The sequence below is a fragment of the Lonchura striata genome, chromosome 2, assembly GCF_046129695.1.
Source record: "Lonchura striata isolate bLonStr1 chromosome 2, bLonStr1.mat, whole genome shotgun sequence".
Classification (NCBI taxonomy): domain Eukaryota; kingdom Metazoa; phylum Chordata; class Aves; order Passeriformes; family Estrildidae; genus Lonchura; species Lonchura striata.
This window is the reverse complement of record NC_134604.1, coordinates 30,250,663-30,273,931: the sequence shown is the minus strand read 5'-3', so window position 1 is coordinate 30,273,931 and position 23,269 is coordinate 30,250,663. Positions and strand designations below refer to the sequence as shown.

Below are 23,269 nucleotides of genomic sequence, written 5' to 3'. Positions count from 1 at the left end.
GCCTTGGTTACTGATAATACTTAGGCTGACTCTATTCTATGTGTATGATGCTCAGTTTTTCTTTCAAAATCTCTTCAGACAGCAGGCACAAAGCTGATGCAGTTTAATTGACACAGCTTGCACTGAATTAATTATTTTTTATTGCCTGTTCTTCCTGGGCACAGTATGGAAATGTGAAGGAGGATGATCCACACACTCTATTAATTTAACATAGAAAGAGTTAAATGCAGCAACTAACAGAACAGAATGCAGCAACTAACTAATAGATGCAAACATCTATTCACTGTAGTTACTATCTCTGTAATTACTGGTTGGGCTTTTAAAATCAAAGAATTCTATCCTCAGCTAAGAGAAATGTAAAATCCCATTGCATTTTCAAGGCTTTCCTGGACATCCACAACTTTGTCTTTTTCTGGGTATATACCTTAAGAGCAATACTATCATCCTGATTTTAGTTTGATTAATGCCTATATGCAGATAATACTTGTGAAACATAACAAATAACTTTAACATAGCATATTGAAAATATGCCTAATACATTTATGATAATAAAAAATTATAAATTATAAAAAAATTATAAAACCCTCCAATCATTAGTGAAAAGTGACTATTCACATCTGATGCCTAAATTTTCAGTTTTGAAATTATTTCCTTTTAAAGATATAGTCATTCTTCTGTTTTCCAAATATGAAAATTTACGGATTAGATCAGCTATACATAATAGCAGACCTGGCAACTCTTGAACAGATTTTCTCCTTTATGTATCAAGACATGAGACATAATGTTTACTGCAAATTCCATTTTACTTGACAGAAGATTCTGCCATGCAGAAAGAGCACAAAAAATATTTTCTTCTATGTCTTTTACTAATTGAGGCTATTTTTTACCATTTTACCATTTGAATTAATAAATAATAAATAAATAAAAACTAAATTAAATAAATAAACAATAAGATAAATAATAAATACATAAATATTTTTTACTATTTTAATTAATAGTAATTTTTTTACCATTTTAAATTAATCACTATTCACAAAGCAAATACACTTGCACAGTTCCCTCTTTCTCTTTCTGTCTCACATGCCCACACACAATCATAGTAACCTGTAATTGAATTAAAAAAGGAAAACAGATTTATATTATTAGCAATAAATAATCACCAGTGCTGAAGGAAGGAAATAGACAAACATAGCAAGCAGCAGATTGTTGATGAATGAGTGATTGGCATCCCTCAGATCACATCTGAAATCCCTTTCTTAAGCTAGAACTGTGGTGTTATGCTGGTTTGGTCTTGAGAAATTGTGAGTTTGGAGACCAGCTACCAGAGTGACCTGGTTCACTGTTTTTAACTTGTACCTTCAAATTCAGGAATGAAAGATTTAAATATTCAGAGGGAAAGTTTAAAAACCTCATCTTACAAAAAGGGATAAACACAGACATACACATCACCTGGTCCCTATTGAAACTTGAATTATTTTGATCTTGAGAACCGAGATACTGGCATCTAATTAAAAACTAGTCCTCACAATTCTCTCAAGCAAAGGTCAGAGCATAATCTGCCATAACTTTTGCAAATTTTCAGTGACCATTGGATCAGTGGTTCCACTGTTAGCTGATTGCACACTTAACATGAAATCTTAGACAGCGACCCCAAGTAAATTTTAATATACATGGTTTGAATAAATAGTGATTTCTTGGATGATTACTTGGAATTAACAAAACCTGAGTGGGGGGAAAAGCAAGAGAGAATCATATAAAAATATTTTTTTAATTATTAAGGAAAAATAGTACAGAAAGCAACAATAGTCACAAAAAAACCCTGTATAAATGTATGTATACATGAAAATGTCTCAGTGGAAGTGCACTGAAAACATATGCCTTAGACCACAATTTCAAGAAATAATTAAAACTTTACTTTCAGTTTAACTCTTCATTCAATGGGTCATAAGATCAAAATACAGTTTATTGCAAAACTGAGTAACATCTTATATTTTCTTATAATAGAAATCATATTGGCTCACTCTTGAAGTCTCCCTGAAACCAAATTTTGTCAACTATTAATATTTCTTTAGAGTCCAGTTTCTTCAAGTGATACTTTTGCTGAAAAATTTCTGATTGACACTTCTGCAAAAGCATTTGGGCTCACAAGACAGTAAATATATAACTAGCTTTTGGAAGCATTTGACAAATACATTCATAAAGATAACATAAGGGTAAATACCACTCCAGATAACTTCATTTCAGATGTCTGTTTAAACCATTGTCAGTTTGAGATACAGAGATTAATCCATATCAAAGCTCAGGTTTATCTTAGCACAGGATACATCTCATTTCTCTGAAACTCAAAATCCCTCCAGCACAGCCCGAGTAAGGAAAAAAGTGGTTTCCTTCCTAACTGCTTGCTTTCCTTCAGGCAGCCCCATTTTTACCTTAGTTCTCAGTGTATTACCTTATCTCTTACCTCCATCTATGTTGTGTTTAAAGATAACAGCAATTCAAAGGCACATGTACTTACACAGCCCCAAAACAAGTTTTGAAGCAGCCTGTATTAACTTCAGACCACAAGACATGCATTTGGGTGTGCTTATCTTTATCACTCGCACAGGCGTGTGGAACTGACAGTCCTAAGACCCAGAGGAAGCCTTCAGAAATGTGTACAGCCTTCTGTACAAAAGGGTTCACACTCTGAATTGAAACAATTGGGCAAGTGGGGTTTGTGTCTTTGTTATCTTGCAGTGAGTGATGTACTTTGAAAGTCTATTTATAATGTGCATCAGTAAAGGTATAATTTTCCCATAGGTACCAAAGAACTGTGTTCAGGGGGATTGGAGGTGAAGATTACTGCTGCAAGCTGAAATCATGGGGCAGGACAGTGTCCCGTGGGACGCATGATGGCTTTTGGATCAACTCTGGCTCTGCATTTCTGTCATAAAAGCTCACATGGGGTGAATTTGCATGAAAGAGCAGGGCCTGTGCCTGTGATACCAGAAACCTGATCAAAGAAAGAATGGGTAGATGCTAAGAAACAAGTGAAGCTCTCCTAAGAATACATAAAGTTAGGAGACTCTCAATCCTGCAGATTCACAAGAACAGAAAAACTCAGAACATCAAGATTCTCAAGTCTCCCAAGGCCACAAGCACATCAGCATATGAGGTAACAATCGGAGAGTGTCTCAGTGTGAGACAATAACTGGGCATAATGTCTGAATTGTTATCTGCTATTAATAATAACAGCATGATTCTACTAATAGCCTAAGTAGTAAGAAGTGATCTAACAGACATAATTGTGATCTTTTTCTCTCCTGACTTGAATATCAACCAGGAAAAATTGCAAATTTACTCATGAAACCATCACATCCTTGCTTGACTCTCTAGGACTAGTACAGGCTCATTAATGGTTGCCTGCCTGAGCCCCATCTGTATCTCACTAACCAATAAATATTCCACTAATCTTGCTCATTGCCCCTTCACTGACCTGCCTGCTTTGCACTGTGTTGATCATAGTCTGAGATGTTGCATATCCTCAGGGCAGAGTTCGTTGTCAAGTAACAGATTAAAATGCTATATGGTCACTATGGAGTAAGGCTTTTCTGCCTGCTCTACAGCAATCTTCTCTTGTATCTGCAGCAAAAGGATTATTTATTCAGAGGGTCTGTTGTGGTAATTCCTGAACATGGAGAAGGGATTTAAGGGGACCATTGGAGTAATCAAATCTACACTTGTGTTAATCAAATGAAACATGCCCAACAGCTCCTTTCAGTAATTATGACCTTGGTCATCACTGCAGAGGTTTTCTGCCACCATTTACTCAGACCGAATTCCAGGGCCTTATTTTTTCTCATTGTTAGAAGAACCCTTGTTATATACTTTATTTTCTTTACATTATATAATCCATGTTCCAGTTAGTGTTTACCTGTCTCAAAATAATTAGAAGTAAAAGTTTGTTTTGCTAGGCTGACAACTTTTTGAAGTCTTTTCATTACCCTTTGACTGTAAAATGGACTTTGTATTCCTCTGATCATCCCTGAAGACATTCTTTGTATATCCAACTATAGAACATCATTTTGGTAAGCAAAGTAGTGTGTTCAGTTTCTTAAGCAAAATATCTCAGAGTTGTTCTGCTGTTTCCTGCCTGATATTCCCAGAATCATAGCATGATTTAATCAGAAAATATATTAATGTCAAATCCAACCATTAACTCAGCATTAAACCTAAGGACCTGTGGCCCTAAGTGTCTCATCTACATATCTTTGAAATCAATCTGTGGATGGCAACTCAACCACTTCCCTTGGAAGTCTGTCCCAGTGTTTGACAACCCTGTCAGTGAAGATTTTTTTCCCAATATTTCACCTGAGCTTCCACTAACACAACGTGAGGTAACTTTCTTTCATGCTGTTTGTTCTGACATCCATGGGCACTGGCATGAACCTGGCTACATGGACACCGTGGCCATAAAAGAGGCTTTGGTCATCAAGGGCCTGTATGCTGAGAAACAGATCTTACTCTAAGGCTTCCTGGAGGGGGTTTAAAATGTCAGTGAGAATTCAGTTGGTGGACACCTATCAGCAAATAATAGTGCTAAGTGAAACCACTGAACCTCACTATACGACATGATAATGGATACCTTACCTATCTCTCATTAGCACATCTGTAGTGGGGTTTTCCCCACCCCAACCACATTTCCAATGGAGTGGCAGTGACTTTCTGGTTTTCAGACATCTGTATCAGGTAGCAGAAGCAGGAAAGATCAGCCAAGAACTGAAGCTGACAGCAAATCGGGCATGAAGCAAGGTCCTCACAAGAGTTGCAATACCATAGTACTTAAACAAAAAAACCTCCAGAATAAGTCAGCAACAGCAGCAAGATTAAGCCATCAGGGCAGACAATCCAGAAAAAAATCAAGATCAAGCCATAAAGTCAAGTCAGCAAATCAGGGTCAGGTATCAGCAAAGTTCATGGCCAGACCCCAGCCTGGCTGCCCTGTAGCTCTAGCAGAGACCACAGGCAAGTGTCTGAGGTCCTGAGCAAAGAACAGGCAGCCTCTAGCCAGATTCTCATCTTCCAGCCAGCCTCTGCTGTTCCTCTCATCTCTTTCTGCAGCAGCCTGACCCAAGGCTATCCTGCTGCAAATTACATAGAACTTGAACGACCAAAGCCCAATGAGAAGGGGAAGAGGTTGCAAAGATTGGTGCTCTAAGGACCCAACAGCATGGATGTTACTGAACTCGGGATTTTGGATAAAGATCAGATAGATACCATCAGACAAAAGGAGGATGATGTCAGTGTCATGAAGGGAAATGTGTGTTTAGATTGGTGCAAACAGCATACTGCAACTTGTCCCAGTTGTCAGAATGAGTCAAGATGCCACTGTTTGATTAATAGCATCTTTTATTTCCCTAAAGTTGCCATTCTAGAGTGAATGAGAGGGAGGGTAGAACTACCAGCAGTGGTCACCTGAAGCTAAAAGAAACTCAGCAGAGGAAACAGGAAAGCCTGTAATTCAAATCCTAAGGATTCAAATGTTATGACCAAATATGGAAGTCTTAAGCCTACCCCAAAGACAGAGAGGGTAACATTTTTTACTCACCAAACCACTTCTAGTGATAAACACTGTTTCTGTTGATTGGAGTACAATTTCTTCCAATATGACAGATAAGATACAAATTAAAGGCATTTTCTTTGCCTTTTTTTCTTCTGAAGTGATTTATAAATGACCAGTGTTCTGCACTTTCATACTCCTTTTTCAGGTGAGAAATAACCACTTTGCACAGTGCTCTGCCTGTGCCACCAGTGTTGGTCCCACAGTAAAACAATTCCGATGATGACGTCAGATACACAATCATCCTTCATATAAGGTCAAAAGTACACTTTTTGAATTTTATTGGAGGTTTTGGCTCCTTCAGATTGGAGATTAATCTGCTGACAACGTCTAAAAAGGTGAACATTATTTCTATTGGTTCCTTCAGGTAGCTCATGCTAGCATGTGAATCTATATATTTCCTCCTTTGTAGTCATTTGTGAGATACCAGAATGTCCAGCCGGAGTTTTAGCTAGGCAGTGCCTGGAGAGTGAAGTTTCGTCTGTCTGTGGTCAGGATGGCAATAAAAGGACTTCTTTCTGCTCTAGTGCTGTGGCTGATTCTCCTCTCCATTCAGGTCTCCCTGGGTAAGCACATGCTTTATTTTGCATAAGGCAGTGAGATTTAAAAAAAGTATGCAAATTTAATAGGTTGGTGTTCTACCAACCTCTAAAGCAAAGTGACAAAATGGTGTTTGTTCTGTCTTTGATTCAATCTCCATGGTAATCCCGAGATAAGCAATGGTAAGCCTTTTCTAAAAGTTTGGTATTTTACTCAGGTATCAGTGACTGGCCATTCTCATAAGCATTCAAGTCCAAATTTGTAAACAGTTTAGCTATACTAAAAACCAGCTGGATATTCTTATTACTGTCTTATCTCTCCTGCTGAACTATTTGTAGATAGAATTAATGGTTCCAGGTCTTTGTCAGCACCGTTTGAAATGATGTAGCCTTACCGTATGAGTCCAGTGGAGTTTGGGTATCACCATATCTCCTCAGTTGTTCCTGTCTATCTGAAGCTTTTCACTATTTGTCTCTCTGCACTTCTGGAGCTATGTGTACATGGTTGATGCTGGTGATGAGAGACAGATTTGGGAAACTTCATTTTTTTCTCTCTACACATGGAGATGACCTTAAGGCATTGCGGTGGTGGTCGCATCCCCATATGATGAGAACAAGACTTCAGGGTTGATGTTTTGCTATAGCATGGCCCTGAACCTTGAAGGTTCTCACCAATTGTGTGGATGCAGTCAGAGTTCACATGGCACTCTTGACATACATTTTCATAATATGAAATGTTTTTTATTTAGACACCTTTGTAATGACATTTTAGTGTCAACTGATCTACTGCAGAAATAAGATTGACTTTTCTGCCAACTCCTTGTTAACATCAGGGAACAGTAACAGACTGACTGGAAGATGCAGATAAGAGTAGCTTTACAATGACACCACTCTCAGCACCCTACCACCCTCATCTCTGATCTGGCAGCACTTGCACTCTCCATGCTGCTACAGGAGTTCTGATGTCACCCAGGCACAGAGCACTGTGCGGAGCAGTGCAGGAGTCATAACTCTCCAGGCGAGAGCTGAAAATCTGTCCCTGAGGCAGCCAGCCTGTGCTGGAAACCTCCTCCTAGGGCCTGGGGGCAGGAATGCATGGTGTACCCTCATCTTTGCCTATGAGAACTGGGTTTTCAGCTGGAGCAAGCAAAAATCTCATGCCTTCTCAGCCAAGCAGAACACCAAACCACTGAATTCAATGAAGGTACTTGTGGGATGTACTGTGGAATGTGAAGAAATACAAAATTGTACCTGTACGTATCATAAAAAATTCACAGAAGAGTGATTACAGCAAATGATAGCTTTTATTAGGAAATATTTAAACCTGTCCATTGGGTTATGCCTACCTCTGCATCCAGTCTTGTATGCTGGTACACATTGAAAACATCAGATGTACAATTATGTAAAATTCAAGTGCACAGAGGTCATACAGTTGAGTGAAGAGTGGTTTGTTTTATTCCTGGATGTGGCTAATAGGAATTGGATATCTGATTTGTTTAAAAATGTATTAGGAATTTAACTTTTCTTAGAATCCATTACCGTTTTAAAAGTATAAATATTATAGCTAAGAAAACTCTTTTTTTTTGGACTATATTCTTCAAATATTCTAGGGGTTGTTCTCCAGAATATCTCTCTAGAGACTTACAAGACTTATTACAGAAAGATTATGCCCCCTCTGAGACAACATGTTGCAGGCACAAAGTGGTATTCTAGTTACCTGAGGATTGTACTACGCATGTGCCTTTTTACTCAGGAGACTTGAAGAGAGAGGATATTTTGCAGGAAAAATAGGTTTTGGAAGTTACCAATTGTCAGTCACATGAATAACCACCTTTTTTTGTTTGTTTGTTTCCAAATTTAAATGATAGGCAGGAAATTGTGAGGAAATCCAGCAGTGTTAGCAAAGAGGTAAAGCCTTTGCCTGTGTATGAGAGGTGATGATGTGTCAAAGCCACATTGTCTGTGTGTGATGAAGCAGTTACAGACCACATGAAGATGGAGGCAAAATTGTCTCCCAACTGACTACTGCTAACATTTTACTCTGCAATAAGAAATGAAACAATGGTTAGTTTTGGAAAGAAAAGGCTGCATTAGCACCAGCTCATGGGTTAAGACTGACACACTTGCAGTAAGTAGAGGGAAGAATTAGATTTGTTTCCAAATGCAAAGAAAAATTAAATATTCTCATTTCACAATGTCAGACGGCAGCAAGGTGTGTGATATCTAGAAATGCTTCTCTCTTTTGAGGAAGAGGGGAGGGTGATATTTTACATAAATAATTGTTTTAAAAAAATCTTACAGGAAAACCTAAGGCTCTTAATGCAAATTATCTTTTGTTGCTTATCAAAAGCCATCATTGATAGGAGATGATCTTCCTGGGCTATTTGTAAGGTTTGCACAGCTGCACTGCTTTCCATCCACATCAGTGCCCAGTGCTGAGTCTGGATGAGTACTTCAGGTTTCTCTTGGCACCTGGTCCCTGTGGCTGTGAGTGCAGATCAACAGGGCCCATGGCCAGACATGGCTGTGCCAGCGTGGAACACAGATGCACCTCCCACATAACACAGGCAGTGAGAGAAGGTCCAGGTCTGCACTGAAATGGGCCCATGGGCAGAGCATGCAGGTGGAAAACCTAGGTAGGGAAGGCCAAGGTCATTAAGGATTCTTAGTGACAATTGGATCGAACCTCTTCTATAAATGTTTGCTTTACTATTCCCTGGTGTGTCAGGTCTTGAAACAGTGAAAATTTGTGACCGAAGTTATTAGGCTTCTTATGCAACTGTCCTGTAAACCACCTTAAATTATGTGGTCAATCCAAATAATCCCCCAGGCCCAAAAGAAGTTGCCATCCCTCTTCAGGGATTTATCTGTTCCATAACATGCTGAAATGCAAACCTGATCAAACTGAAGACAAAACTCTGGCGTAGTGGCAAATTTCTTCATGTTTCCTTTGCACATTTAGCTTGTAGTCTGTCCTTAATCTGGGAATGCAAGAGTCCTGCATGTAGTTTTTTACTATTTGATTTTCCACCCATTTCATGAGCATCCTCTTTTATGCTTCAAACAGCAGTGCCTTTGATCCAGCTGGTAGCATGGCTAACTTTTAGTCCAAACAGTCACACTTCTGTAATACCTACATACAAATACACACCCACACACACCGCAGCTGTACCTGGCTGCCCACACAGATGAAAACATGTGACATGTGACACGTTTGACACAAACATAAACAGCAAGTGGCCTTGCAATTATCTATCTTAACTTCTCTAAGGCCTCTGACATGGTCCCACACAACAGCTTTGTCATTAAATTGGGCATATGTAAGTTTGTTGGATGGACTAGTCAATGGATAAGAAATTGGCTGGATGGATGCATCCAAAGAGTTACAGTCAATGGCTCAATGTCCAAATAGAGATCAGTAACAAGTGGTGTCCCTCAGGGGATGGGAACTGTTCAAAATCCTTACTATTGATATTGGTAGTGGGATTGAGTTCACCCTTGGCAAGTTTCCGGAGGACACAAGCTCAGTGGTGCAGACATTGAGGAAAGGAATGCTATCCAGAGGAATCTTGACAGGCTTGAAAAATGAGCCTCACCCCATGAAGTTCAACAAGGCCAAGTGCAAGGTGCTGTACCTAGCTCAGGACAACCATCAGAATTGTCATGGACTTGAGGATGAATGGCTTGGGAGCAGCCCCATGGAGAAGGACTTGGGGATAGTGGTGGGGACAAACTGGACATGAACCAGCAATGTGCCCTTGCAGCACAGAAAACCAACTTTGACCTGAGTCTTCAAGTAGATCCCCTGACTTTATCACCTCTCCAGTAGTTTGATCCCTCTGGTAGCCAACTCCTCCCGCTACCTCACTCTCAAACACACAAAAACTTGGCTTTCAGGCCAATTAACTCACAGGATAATGAAGCTTGATCTGCTGTAGCAATCACACACTAACAGGCAGTCACCTCACCCACTCCAGTTGCCAGTGTTTATTATGGCAGACTTTGTGAATCACAAAGCAGGGACATTACTCGGCATTTCCCAGCCCTGATAAGCCAGTAGCAGAGAAAGTTTGCCTGTCATTAGAAATAATTTACATTTTAGCAGTGCAGTTAGCTCAAACTTGTAAATACTGACATAACTTCTTGCAAAAAAAAGAACCAAACAAAAATGCTCTTTAAGTTGGACTATTTAGAAAGATGAACCAAACAGGCCTGATGTAAGAGTAAATTAAGAGCAGTAATGATCTCATTAGCATCTCCAATCAACAATCATGATTAAGCTCTGTCCTTTCTATATTCTTGCTCTGTCTGAAGGCACTGATGAATTGAGGCTGTCAAATGGAACTGGCCCCTGCTCTGGGAGAGTGGAAGTAAAACATGAGGAGCAGTGGGGAACTGTGTGTGATGGCGACTGGACCATAAAGGATGCTGAGGTTGTCTGTAAGCAACTGCAATGTGGATTTGCTGTTAAGGCTCTAAATCGAGCTCATTTTGGACAAGGAACTGGACCAACGTGGTTGTACCGAGTTGATTGCCATGGTGATGAATCTGCTCTCTGGAACTGCTCACATACAGGATGGGGTTCTTTTACCTGCCCTCATTACTTTGATATTGGAGTGGTCTGCTCAGGTAAGAAGTGTTCCAGCCTTGTATAACAGAAAAAATATATGAGCCTGGGATCAAACTTTGTCCTAGTTGGATAAAGCCAAGTACTCCCTCTACTCATCCAAAGCAAGTTTTTCCAGCATTTAGTCTTCTGCTGACTATGAGTGCAAGCCTGGGCACAGCAATGACATCATATGAGCATATTAAATTACATAGAACAGGAAAAAAACCCCAAACATTATTTGTTTCTACCACAGCTCTCCCAGGCAACAGGAGAGCAGTACTGAACTTGTCTTTGACAAGGAATGGGGGCTAGAAAAGCAGGTGTAGGTAGAGAAGCAAGAAAATGCAATGTTATGTCATACAACTGACCTTCTCCAGATCCTCAGGTAGGCTAAGACAGGATAGTCTGCAATGGCAAAAAAAAAAAAGACCAATATCTGTTTCATGACTGCTTCCTATCCAAGATGTGCATGGTTTTGCTCTTTGGAAAAAGAACCACTGCAAGAAGTTTTTCCTTCCAGCTTCAGGACTTTACATTTGTCGTTTTGTGATTTTTGTAAGGTTCCTGTCAGCCCATTAGTCTAGCCTGTCTGGATCTCTCTGAATAGCAGCTCTACCCTTGTGGTGATGTCCCCATCCCTCCAAAATCATAAGAGTGTACTCCATCACTACCTCCATGAAGATAAGACACTGAGCAAAACAGGCCCCTGGAAACACTCAACAAGTGATATTCCATTTGCTGACAGTCTTCAGATACAGTCCAGCTCACTAATGACTGAGCCTGACCATTCAATCAGCTGCTTAACCATGTTGTCCTTCCAGCCAGACAGCAACATCCTAGTTCTTGGACATAAGAATATTGTGCAAGATAGTGTAAATGACATGTACTGCTGTCCCCTCATCCATAAATCTATTTTAATCAGAAAAGCATTACAGTCTCACAGGCATGATACATGCTTGATAAAACCATGCTGACTCTTCCCATTTATATCCTTGTGCCCACAAATGAGTTTCTACAAGTCTCATTATATACTTTTTTCAAGTACCAAAGTGAGGCTGGCTAGCCTGTAGATCTCCAGACTGTCTTTTTAGCAATTTCTGAAACTGGGTGCAGCATTTCCTGTTTCCACTTCCTGGGGTGCTTCAGCTTCCTATTCCTTGAAATAATGAAATCTCAAGGACACAGACCAGTAAAATTACTATTTGTCTGTTATATATTTGGGAATTGCTACTTCTCAGTCATTGGCAGATATTCAAAGCTTCCTTCCTTCTTTCCCAAGGATTTTGTATTTTCACATACTGAGAAATAAGCAATCTCATACACCATTTTGTTCTTTCTCAGTGTTATACAGGAATTGCCCGAGTCACAATTCAAAAGTATCAGTGGTCCTCAGAGAAGTGAAATGTGTCTTGCTTATTAAGGTACAGGACTTATAAAAATAGGTCAGTACAACCAACCCTTGATGCTGGATTTCTTGTTTTTTGGGTTTTTTTCAGGCTTTTCTGATCTGCGTCTGACTGGAGGGGACACTGCCTGTTCAGGACATCTGAAAGTAAAGAAAGAAGAAACTTGGGCCACTGTCTGTTTCCCACACATTGATTTCAAAACTGCCTCTGTTATATGTAATGAGTTAGAGTGTGGCCAGGCTGTGGATACCTTGAGAGGAACTCACTTTGGAGACACACATGAGCTGATCTGGCAGGAAGAGTTTCACTGTGTAGGGAACGAGACTCACCTCGCAGACTGTCCCAGGAATATGCACCACACTAACACGTGCTCTCATGATGCCACTGTTGTGTGTTCAGGTGAGATTTTAGATTGATGGACATTATTCACCAGTGTCCTATATGTCTTCTTCTTGTTAGCCCACAGTTCAGAGCATCTGTACACTTCTGTGGTCCTCAGGATCCTTGGATGCTTTGAGCCATTCCAGAGGGACTAGAAAATAACAGAGCAGCCCCGCAATGTCTCATTCACCCTACTGAAACTCTGCATCTAACATGGGCTGTTCTAATCACTACCACACAGAGATCTCAAAAGGGCTGTTATTTATTTTATGCTATTAGAAATATGCACTCAACAGTCCTAAGAATGTTCTACACATCCTTCTCTTATAAATAAAAATAAAAATGGCCAGAGCCAAAAAGCAGGAATATTGAGACATTAATTTATTTCCTGTGGTGCCAGTGTGTATGTTAATCACTGGCACTTCAGTTAATTATAAAATGGGAACAGGTACCATATCTTCAAAAGGCTGAAGGAGCCGCAAGTTATTAAAAAAAAAAAAAAAAAGAAAAAAAAAAGGAAATAAAAAGAAAAAAATGTTGCCAGAGGCCTAGATGATTTTAATTGAGACTGGAAGGTAACACTTTTTTCCTGAGGCCACAGTTCTAAAGGGGCAAACTAAACCTGGGGCAGAGCTTCTGGCAACAGTCAGACACAAGCCTGGAACAGGACTGGAGCTCATGACCATTTCCTGTCCAAAGGGCTTCAGTCTGTTTCAAGACTGCTTTGGACACTGTGACCAGTGGCAGCCCAACTCCTCAGTTAATGCTTCTAGCAGGCCTTGGCTCCTGCCTCTATCTTGCTAGTGTCTCAGCTTAGAGCTGAAATCCTGGGCTCATCAGGGGTACAATGCAAGGACAAGGTAAGGGTAGAAAGTAACAATGTGAGAGGATGGAGGGACTGCATGGGGCTGGCAGTAGGACACCACAGTGCCATCCATGTCACCCTTAATTTATTGTCAGTATTCTGATGGTTATGGCCTGGGGTGTTCAGAGCCTTGCTCTGGGGCATGGATGAAAGCTGAGACTTCCCCACTGCAGTTTCTACTTACCAGGAAATGTAACATGGCCAGCTACTGGGGGAGAGAGTGATACCAGTTGCTCCTACTCTGAGTTCTCCACATGTGAGGCAGTGCTGAAATTGCATCTGCAAGAGAAGATGTTATAAGGAAGCAGCAGTATTGTGAGGGGAGGAGAGAGCAGAGCAAAGAGGAGACACTGAACTTAAAGAGTCAAAATCTTTTAGTCATATAGTGCAGGCTACAACACGGACAATAGTGACTTTTTTTCATAGCTGGCATCCTGTTCTAAGATGCTTTCCAGTAACCTGACATGTGTGAGTGCTAGTTTCTTGCAGATAGAGAGATCTCTCTTACAGTTTTCAGTGCAGTAGCACAAAACCCCAGAAGTAACTGCTAAGCTCCTTTATTCTTTCTGCAGGCTACGGTGGGTACCGGCTAGCAAATGGCAATACCACATGTTCAGGGAGAGTAGAGCTTCTTCACGGAGGCACGTGGGGAACCCTGTGTGACTACCTGTGGGATTTACCAGCTGCCAATATCCTCTGCCAGCAGCTAGACTGTGGAGTTGCACTACTGATACCAAGTGGACAGTCCTTTGGGGAAGGAAGTGGATCTGTCTGGAACGCCACATTCAGCTGCCAGAAGAATGGCTCCCTCCTGAGAGATTGTCTCGTGCGTGCTCTAGGTCAGGATGAATGCCCCGCTGGAAAAGAGGCTCGTGTGGTATGCTCAGGTGAGCAGTGGAAAGGTATAAGAAGAGAACTGAAAAACTTCCTTGAGGAAAAATATGGATTCAAGATTCAGAGGGCGTATGTGGAGTCAGGCTCTGTCTTTTGGCTGCTGCAACAGGAGTCAAGGTTTCACTTCAACTGTACCACAAGGCTGCTCCCTCTAAAATGCTCCTAGTGTCAGGTAACAGCAAGAGCAGGGCTGCTGCACAAGCCAGGATAATCTGGGCACAGAGGCTGAGCACAGCACAGGCAGAGTCCTTGCCACCAAGACACAATCCAAAGCATCTGCAGAGAGGACAGAGGAAGGTATTGGTAATAAGTCTATGAGCAGTCCCAGACAAGTCGAAGCAAACAGAGGTGTAGGGTCTGGCTGGGGAGAACAGCCAGGCATAGCATGAGACAAGACTGGAGACAGTTACACCTGTCATGTGCTTGAGGCAGGGACTGAATTCCTGGCCCAGGTTTAAGTGAGGACTTGGACCAGCAATTGAAGGATGCAGAGCTGTAGGCCCTCAGTGATATTGGTCTGAAAAATTAAGGTCTATTGATTGACCCAAAGCCCCAAAACCTAGTGCCCTGATTTTGAAAATTGCAAATGGGGTGTGATCCTGAGTTCTAGTCATTCTTATCAGTAAAATAGGCTGGACTGAAGTCTAGTTATGAGTATTGAAGTTTCTAGTCATGAGTATGGGCCAGTTAAGTAATTTTTACTACTGAATAATAAGGAAAACTCATTCCCATTTTCCAGTCACTTCCAGGTCCTGCCCATGAGCAAATGTAACACTCCAATATTCTCTTTCTCTTACATTCAGGGTGTCCAGGGGCCAGGCTGGTGAATGGCACTACATGCTCTGGCATAGTGGAGGTCCGCCATGGAGACAGGTGGGGAAGACTCTGCCACTCCCACTGGAATTTGCAAGCTGCCAGTGTTCTCTGCCATCAGCTGAACTGTGGCTATGCAAAATCAATCCAGATGGAAGACCGTTTTGTGGGTGGAAATGGGCCTATATGGAGAGATGCTTTTCACTGTAAAGGGACAGAGTCCTGCCTATGGGATTGTGTTCAAGTGACTTTGGGCAATCCAACCTGTTCAGCCAAAGAAGTAGCCACTGTAACCTGCTCAGGTAAGACAGGAGTGGCCTTTTATGGGTGGTGCAACTTCAGACCAAAGCAGTGCTGGTGATCTCACTGACAGGATCTAGTCTTTGAGGTGGGGAATCCTTTCTTGGTTCCCATTGCAGGCCCTTGCATGCATGAAAGCAAACAAAGTCTTAATGGGGGAAGTCTCCTTAATTAGCGGTGGGAATTAATATTTTGCCAGCACAGAAATATGTCTTTCATAACTTTCCTGCAAGTTATTTCTACTGCAGTGAGATAAATAGATGTCACTCAATGTATTTCCCAACTCTCTTGAGCCCAGGTCTTGCTGAATCACTCAGACTCTCAGGAGGTGAGAGCCGCTGTGGTGGGCGAGTTGAGCTCTCCCTCCATGGTGTGTGGAGCAGAGTCCTGGATGATGACTGGGACATTAGGGATGCCCATGTGGTGTGCAGACAGCTCCAGTGTGGAACTGCTGAGAAAGCCTATTACCTTCCAAAGTCTGAGCGAGGCATGGGTCTTGTTGGCCTAAGGAGCGTCCAGTGTACTGGAAACGAGACTCAGCTGATGCTCTGCAACACCTCCCATTATCACACAGTGCCTACAGGAGTTTCTGAAGACGTTGGTGTGATTTGTTCAGGTGAGTCGCTGTGTGAAAGGTACAGAATGTTTCCTGGGATTTCTCCAGCCCACGTTGTGCTGTGGTGTCACAGATCTTAAGGTGGCACAAGTCTGAGCTTGATGATAGTTAAGGAAGCAAATGTAATTTATATAATTCTTTCTTCATCTGAATTTCTTACAGAATTATCTTCCAGAGTCAAAAAGAACTATTAGAACACAGAAGCCATAAGAACACTAATTTGGCTGTGATTGCCAAGCATTCTTACTGCCACTTGAGAATTAAATAGCTTTTATTTTGTGACATTTCTATATTTATGGATATTTGCAGCTATTCTACAGAATATTACAACTGTTTCTACTCTTCTCTGATTTTATAACCCATCTGTAACAGGAACAGTATCTGTCTACACCAAAATGAGTATAGACAGAAAACAGATTGTCTGGCTTTCTAAGATAAGGTGACCTCTGCATATACTTGGTATGATTATACACTTCTTGCTGGCAATTTCTCACTGGAATTATTCAAACATTCACCTGGTGCAGGAGTAGGCCTTTTCCTCATGCATTTTTAGCCTCACAGGACTTCTGCCCAAGCAACCATAGCAGAAGCATTGGGATATAACAGGAACATGTTGTCTTAAAGGTACTTTAAAAATATTGCCATTATGCTGACCTGTGCATTATAGTTGCGTTGCATGTTGACAGCTGGATTTTCTTCTTACAGGCAGCAGACAGATGAGGCTGGTGAATGGAACACACCGCTGTGCTGGGAGAGTAGAGCTTTATCATCATGGCATCTGGGGCACCATCTGTGATGATAACTGGGATCTATCAGATGCCAATGTTGTTTGCAAACAGCTTGGATGTGGGCATGCCATCGAGGCATTTGTCTCTGCTCATTATGGTGAAGGGTCAGGGCAGATCTGGCTGGATGATGTGAATTGCACTGGGGCTGAGTCTGATCTCTGGACATGTCCCTCTAGGGCATGGGGCCAGCACAACTGCCAACACAAAGAGGATGTTGGAGTCCTGTGCTCAGGTGTGTTTGGAAAACCCTTTTCTGAGCCTGTGGGTTCAAACAGGAGAGTTGTATAAAAGGGAAGTTGAGAATAGTGGGGACTTGCTTGGACAGCCTCCTCCTGTCTTGACAAAGCACGATTGGGCAGCACATCTTCTTGATGCAAAGGATATATAAAAGCCCATATTATGCACACAAACACATACACACATGCAAAAGTCTGTGGTGTAGTAGAATATTTGGGGGATAAATTTCAGGAGCTTGTAAAGATTTCCACAGCAAGGGGCTGTGTGCTCCTTCCAGTCGGCTACAGCTGCCTCTGAAACCAGTGGGAACAGCCCACTGTGCACTACAGCATTGGACCATCCAAGTAGCTTATGGTGGCTCTACTCATGCATATTTAAGACAGAATGGCAGCAGCAAGAGAGAGAAGAAATGAAAGAGAAGTGGAAGAAACCACAGATGACCCTTGAAGGGGGTTAGGGCCTGTTAGGGCCCATGTTGGAGCAAGAACAAAGCCTGAAAAGAGTGCAGCCTCTGGAGTATCCATGCTCCCCAATACAGGTAGAACCAATCCAGGTAATTAGCACTGTAACAAAAGTGTTATTACACAGGCAGGAAAGAAACATCACAAGAAGTCTGTGGCACTACTTTCATTTTTATGCCTTCACTTGCAGATTTCCTGTCTCTGAGGCTGGTGAACGGCAATGACTGTGCCGGGCGTGTCGAAGTTTTCTACAACGGGACGTGGGGGAGCGTTTGTTCCAACCGCATGTCCCTGCTCACCGCAGCAACCATGTGCAAACACCTGGGCTGCGGAGACGGAGGAATCGCGACCGACTTCCAATACGGCAGAGGGTCTGGGCCCACGTGGCTGGACCACATTGAGTGCACTGAGCAGCACAGCTCGCTCTGGCAGTGTCAGTCAGACCCCTGGGATCCTCAGTCGTGCAATAACCGAGCTGAAGAGACCCATATCACTTGCACTGGTAATCAGAAATGTATTTGTATATGGCCAGACATGTACACTTGTTATCTGGTGTGTATTATTTCTAGTTTCATGAAAATGGCAGCATTTTTTTTTTTTTTGTCTCAATGAGTAAATTAAATGAGTGTATTATAATTACAAGATTATCAGAGTGCTGTGTCCCAGTGAAATCCTAAGGAATTCCCTAATAGGATGATGCCATTGCATATTTTTAATGCAAAAATCTACGATACACAGTCAGTCTGTGAGATGCGAGCTAGGATGAGATTTTCCAAGAGGTCTAGAGCCACGTCTATGTTTCTGCAAGTAGGGAGGCATATCTGTGTGGCTATACACGTAGCTATGGACCAAGTGTACAAATCAGTTTGGTTGTAAAGGTCCAGTTCTAATGCCTGCTCTTAGGACAGTATTTCACACCTATGAGTATCAATATCTGTATTCATATATGTATATATTCAATGTAATTAAAATTAATTCTACATGATATTCAGATATCCTGAAAGGGATTGCAGCTGCCTCATGAGAAGAAGGAAAGCATAACCATCAGGAAGATTATTACTCACAGCAACAGCCAAATAGCCATCCACCAAGAACTAAAACAGGCCATGCATATATTTCAGGAAATAATTAACCTGATGGTTAATTTTCAGGTATTTTATACTCCCTATTTTTTCAGAGAATAATTAAATTATTTACTTTATTATTTAATTTCTGCAGGAAGAAAAGAGACAACATCTCCAGCTGCATTTGCTGAGTGTCCAAACTCCACAAGTTGTTCAGGTACCTCCACCTCTTTGTTTTTCCTTACTCATCCCTGTGGACCTTCCTGCTGTTTCAATACAACAGAAGGTTTCTGTGTTTTGCAGACAGAGAGAAGTTACGAATCATGGGAGGAGAGGATGAATGTTCAGGCAGAGTGGAGATGTGGCACCAAGGTTCCTGGGGAACAATCTGTGATGATGCCTGGGACATGGCAGATGCCAATGTTGTATGCAGACAGCTGGGCTGTGGATCTGCTGTGTCTGCTCTGAGGGAGGCTGCCTTTGGAGAAGGGACTGGTCCCATCTGGTTGGAGAAGGTGCACTGTAAAGGAACAGAGCTGTCTCTTTGGGACTGTCCTGCCAAGCCTTTGTTTGGCAAAAACTGTGATCATAAGGAAGATGCTGCTGTGAACTGCTCTGGTTAGTGATTGGTCCTTTATTACAAAGGTCTGTGAAGGAGGTGGGTAGGGGAGCATTATGCCAGCTGTACTTCCCAGTGATTAGCCCTTTCATAATTTTGAGTGCTAAAACATCACAGATTTTATGAAGACGTTCTCCTTATTTTTCACATTTGCTTCTTCCTTAATCTGGATTCACCTTCCTTTTGCAGGTGTGACAGAAACAACAGCATCACCCACAAGAGCAGGTAAATTCTTTCTCTCTTTTCTTTCTCCCATCAAATGACACCTTAATGTCCCTAATACTTAACAGATAAAACAGCAGTTTATTTCAGCTCATCAGAAAGCACTTCCCACAACCTTTCATGAAGGAACACTGAGTGGCACCACCTCCAGCTGCTGAACTTTATCTGCTTGAGCAGGACCCATAGCAGAGCAGCCAGTGCCCTGCCTCAGCCTGCTAGGGTGGGCACAGCAAGGGGCTGCACAGGTGCAGCCCTTTGGTACATGTGATTTTCTACCTGTTTCCTCTCTGTTTCCACTCAGATCGTCCCCGCCGCCCTGCCACAGGCAGTACAAGGCTTTCACTGCCTGTCCTCCTCTGCATTATCCTGGGGACCCTTCTCTGCCTGGTCCTTGCCATTCTTGCTGGGCAGATCCGACGTGCCAGGGCACAGCAGAGAGGTGGGTGTCTCAGGACTGGTATGAAATGCCTCCTTTCCATGGTCCCAAATGTTCAGTTGGCTGGGGAGGCAGTGGGGATGGGTGACTGAGATGAGCTGAATCTGCTGACACACTGAGATTTTTCTTTTACTTTCTGGCAGTGAAAGAGCCCAGAGGTTCTTATCCTCAGTCAGCACCTCTTGGTGCCTTTCTAGGTACCAACCAGGCCATGTAGACCCCTGTAAGGCACTTCTCCTTTTCAAGACTCCAGCCTGAATATAAGCAGAGACTGTGAAAGTGATCATTACCTTTTACTTTCAGGCTCCAGACTATCCTATGACCCCTTCTCCGAGGCTGTCTATGAAGAGATTGATTATAACCTGATGAGGGAAAAGCAGGGTGTGACTTTCCTCTCAGGTCTGTGTGTCTTGCTTTTTTCTCAAGGAAAAGATCCTCCTTTCTGATCCCAATCTGATAATTTGCAGCTCCCAAATCTACTGGGGAATTTAAAATTCCTGGACTTGAGGAGTTTCCAGCCCAGTGGACTCTGTCAATTCATTTCCTAGGGTCAGTTTGTTTTGTGCAGTTCTCACTGCAGCCACAGACCATAGATCAGTATAGGGCAAACAAACAAACAAAAGCCTTTTGCTTAAATTATTTAAAGCTGTAACAAATAAAGGAATAATTACATCTCCCTCACAGCAGCTGGGTCCCTGTAGGTTTCCTTCTGTGGACTTTTTTTCCCATTGTAGCTTGCCTCCCCCATGATCTATGAGAGGTGTTATGGGGCCCCTGAGGGATTCTTGGTTATTCCACTGTAAGCCTTGCAGAAGTAATACTGACTGCCAAAGGGTATGCTGGACTTGGATGCTATTACTGTAGCCTGCTCTTTTTCTCATGGTGCAGTTTTAGCACTTAAGGAGAGATTAATCTTGGTATCATGCTCCTTCTCATTTGCCTAGATTCTTTTTCAGAGAGCTCAAAACCAAAGGAACAGTTTTATAGAGCAGACAGTGATGAAGAAAATGGTGCTGGAGCAACTCAAGGTAATGTGAGAAAGGGTTTGTACAAAGAAAGAGATCCAAAATCAGGGTAACTTTTAATATCCAAAGCATTATGAGTGATTAAGACTTTCATTTTACATCCTAGTGATGTTTCCTTGTGATGCAAAATCTGTGTAACTCTTGTGGTGGAAGACTGTCATACAATCTCATATACAAGTGCTACTTTTCTCTTCTATAAGAGAAATTCAAAAGAAATGTTTGCTGGTAGTTCTGCAGACATTTCACAGGCTCCAGTCACATGAATCCAACAATGTGACAGCTGCTTCTCCCAGACATTGCAATGGTAATACCTTGTAAACTGTTGCTTCATTTCTGAGACAAACGGGGAGAATTAAAACAGAGGAAAGACATATTACAGATACAAACACTGGTGTACAATTTGAGCTGATCAAGGGGTCTTAATCCGAGTGATCTGAAGAAAATATTGATTCCTAGCTGTGGGGTTTGCCTGGGGGGTACATTTGGTTTGTTGGTGGGTTTGTTTTTGGCTTTTTTTTATAATTTGAAATAGTTGAGGGAGAGAGAGTGTTTGGATAAGAACTGAATTTTCCTAGAGTTGATCAAAAACCTCTGATAGCCATTGCCTGGTGTCCAAGAGATCTACTGCCAAAGGCACAAGCAGTTTTGGACCTCAGTTGCTCATATCCCAGACCCTGCTTCTGCACCATGACTTTATTTTCTACTGCTTTTCTTATATTAAGGACTTTTTTTAACTTAAAAAACAAATTAAAAGCTTTTCCTTACTTGTTTTGAAGTGCTTATAGAGAAGACAATTATTCTAAATAGTTTCTCTTTCTCTTATTCAGATTGAATATTGATTTCTAGGTAAAAAGTGAAACAGGAGTGCTTTGATTTACTTTTCTGTTCATACATTTACTATTGGTAAACATATGTATATACAATAAAACTGTGCACACTAACATTTGCTGAGGGATGAATTTCAGTTAAGTACAGACATGTCACTATTACAGCCCCGTGTTGCTAGATTATCAGCTACTACTTTCCCTAGTGGAAGTTAATACCTGTACTGTTCCAGAAGCCTCTCCACTGCCTGAAAATGCCCTGGAAGACGGTTATGATGATGCAATAGAAGCTCCTGGACCTAGAGATACTTCTCTTTCTGAGCAGAATGAACAGGAAATCAGGATCCCTGGAGAAAGTGACAGAAACAAGGATTCCCGGACAGGTGAGGTTAGAAGAGCAGTGCTGTTCTGTTACATCCAGCTAATCTATACCTCTGCTCTGGTTTCCTAACAGCCATAAAATTCTTGCCTGTGGCCAACCCAACCTAAGTTTCCACTGCTGCAAATTAAAATTGTTACTTCTCATTAGAATGACCATGGGGACAGAGAGTTGCTGTCGTCTTTGTAACAGCCTTTTAAGTGCTTGAAGACTGATAACAGTTTGTTCACATACCTATCCTCAGTTCTGTTTTGTATTTTGTTTCTCTACACAACCACAACCTAAATTAGTCAACTTCCTACTTAGGCCCTGAAGACTATACTCTGCCCATGATGTGTCTCCACTCAGTCCATGTCAGTAGGTCCATATCTTTCAAAAATTGCTTCAAACCCAGAAGTTTACATTACTTCTTTACAGCATGGTACTGAGATCTTACTAGTGTCAGGTAGAGCAGAACGACCAGTTCTTACAGCATATCCTCCTGTTTATGGATGTTAGTGTGATACTTCCCTTTTTTCCAATGACATGACGGTCTTGAGAGGGCTCAATGTTTGATGCATATTCAAATAGTGCTCTGTAAAATGCTACATATCACTAGACATGGCTTTTTCAAATTATGCAATTGACTCTTTCTCCCTTCATCTGTAGTCTCTTAAGTGTTCTTATTAGATCTCATTCTATGTCCATGGAGAATGGATTTGGCTAAGTTTTTAACCTGTCACTAAACTTTGTCAGGCCCATATAATTCATTGTGAATTAACAACAAATATTTAAGACAGACTTTTCTTTATCAGTGCATTTAATACAACTGTGGAACAGCTGATCTGAACTCTACTCTTTGGAGTATCGATAAATATTTCTGGCCTATTGGAGATGTGGAAAAATAATGAAAATACAGGACTCAAAGTAACTAGAGAGACATTAGAGGTTTGTTTATGTTGTTGGGGTTTTTTTGGGGTTTTTTTTTTTGACAGCCCATGAATATATTCCTTTTAACATTGTGCATAAAGCTTGAATCTTGGATATGTATACACACTGCAGAAGGCAGAGGGACATAAGCATTTCTCAGGCCTTTCACAGCCACTCCTATCTGAGGTTCTAATTTCTGGAGGAGACAACCAGCCTCTGCACAACCACACAGAGGTAATACCTACAGGATGTGCATTTATCTATCTGTGTTCTTCCCTTCATG

At 41.6% G+C, this 23,269-nt stretch overlaps 1 protein-coding gene across 1 annotated transcript; it reads left to right on the top strand.

The window, feature by feature from the left end:
• The first annotated feature begins 6,095 nt into the window (after window positions 1-6,095).
• LOC110480821 (antigen WC1.1) lies at window positions 6,096-22,149 on the top strand. Its single transcript, XM_077790419.1, has 15 exons — window positions 6,096-6,165; window positions 10,453-10,767; window positions 12,244-12,552; window positions 13,972-14,286; window positions 15,097-15,408; window positions 15,705-16,022; window positions 16,728-17,042; window positions 17,699-18,010; window positions 18,727-18,789; window positions 18,876-19,190; window positions 19,381-19,416; window positions 19,715-19,856; window positions 20,160-20,256; window positions 20,808-20,877; window positions 21,932-22,149. Exons 1-15 carry the CDS (start codon window positions 6,096-6,098, stop codon window positions 22,147-22,149), a joined length of 3,207 nt encoding a protein of 1,068 aa, XP_077646545.1.
• The last annotated feature ends 1,120 nt before the right edge of the window (window positions 22,150-23,269 follow it).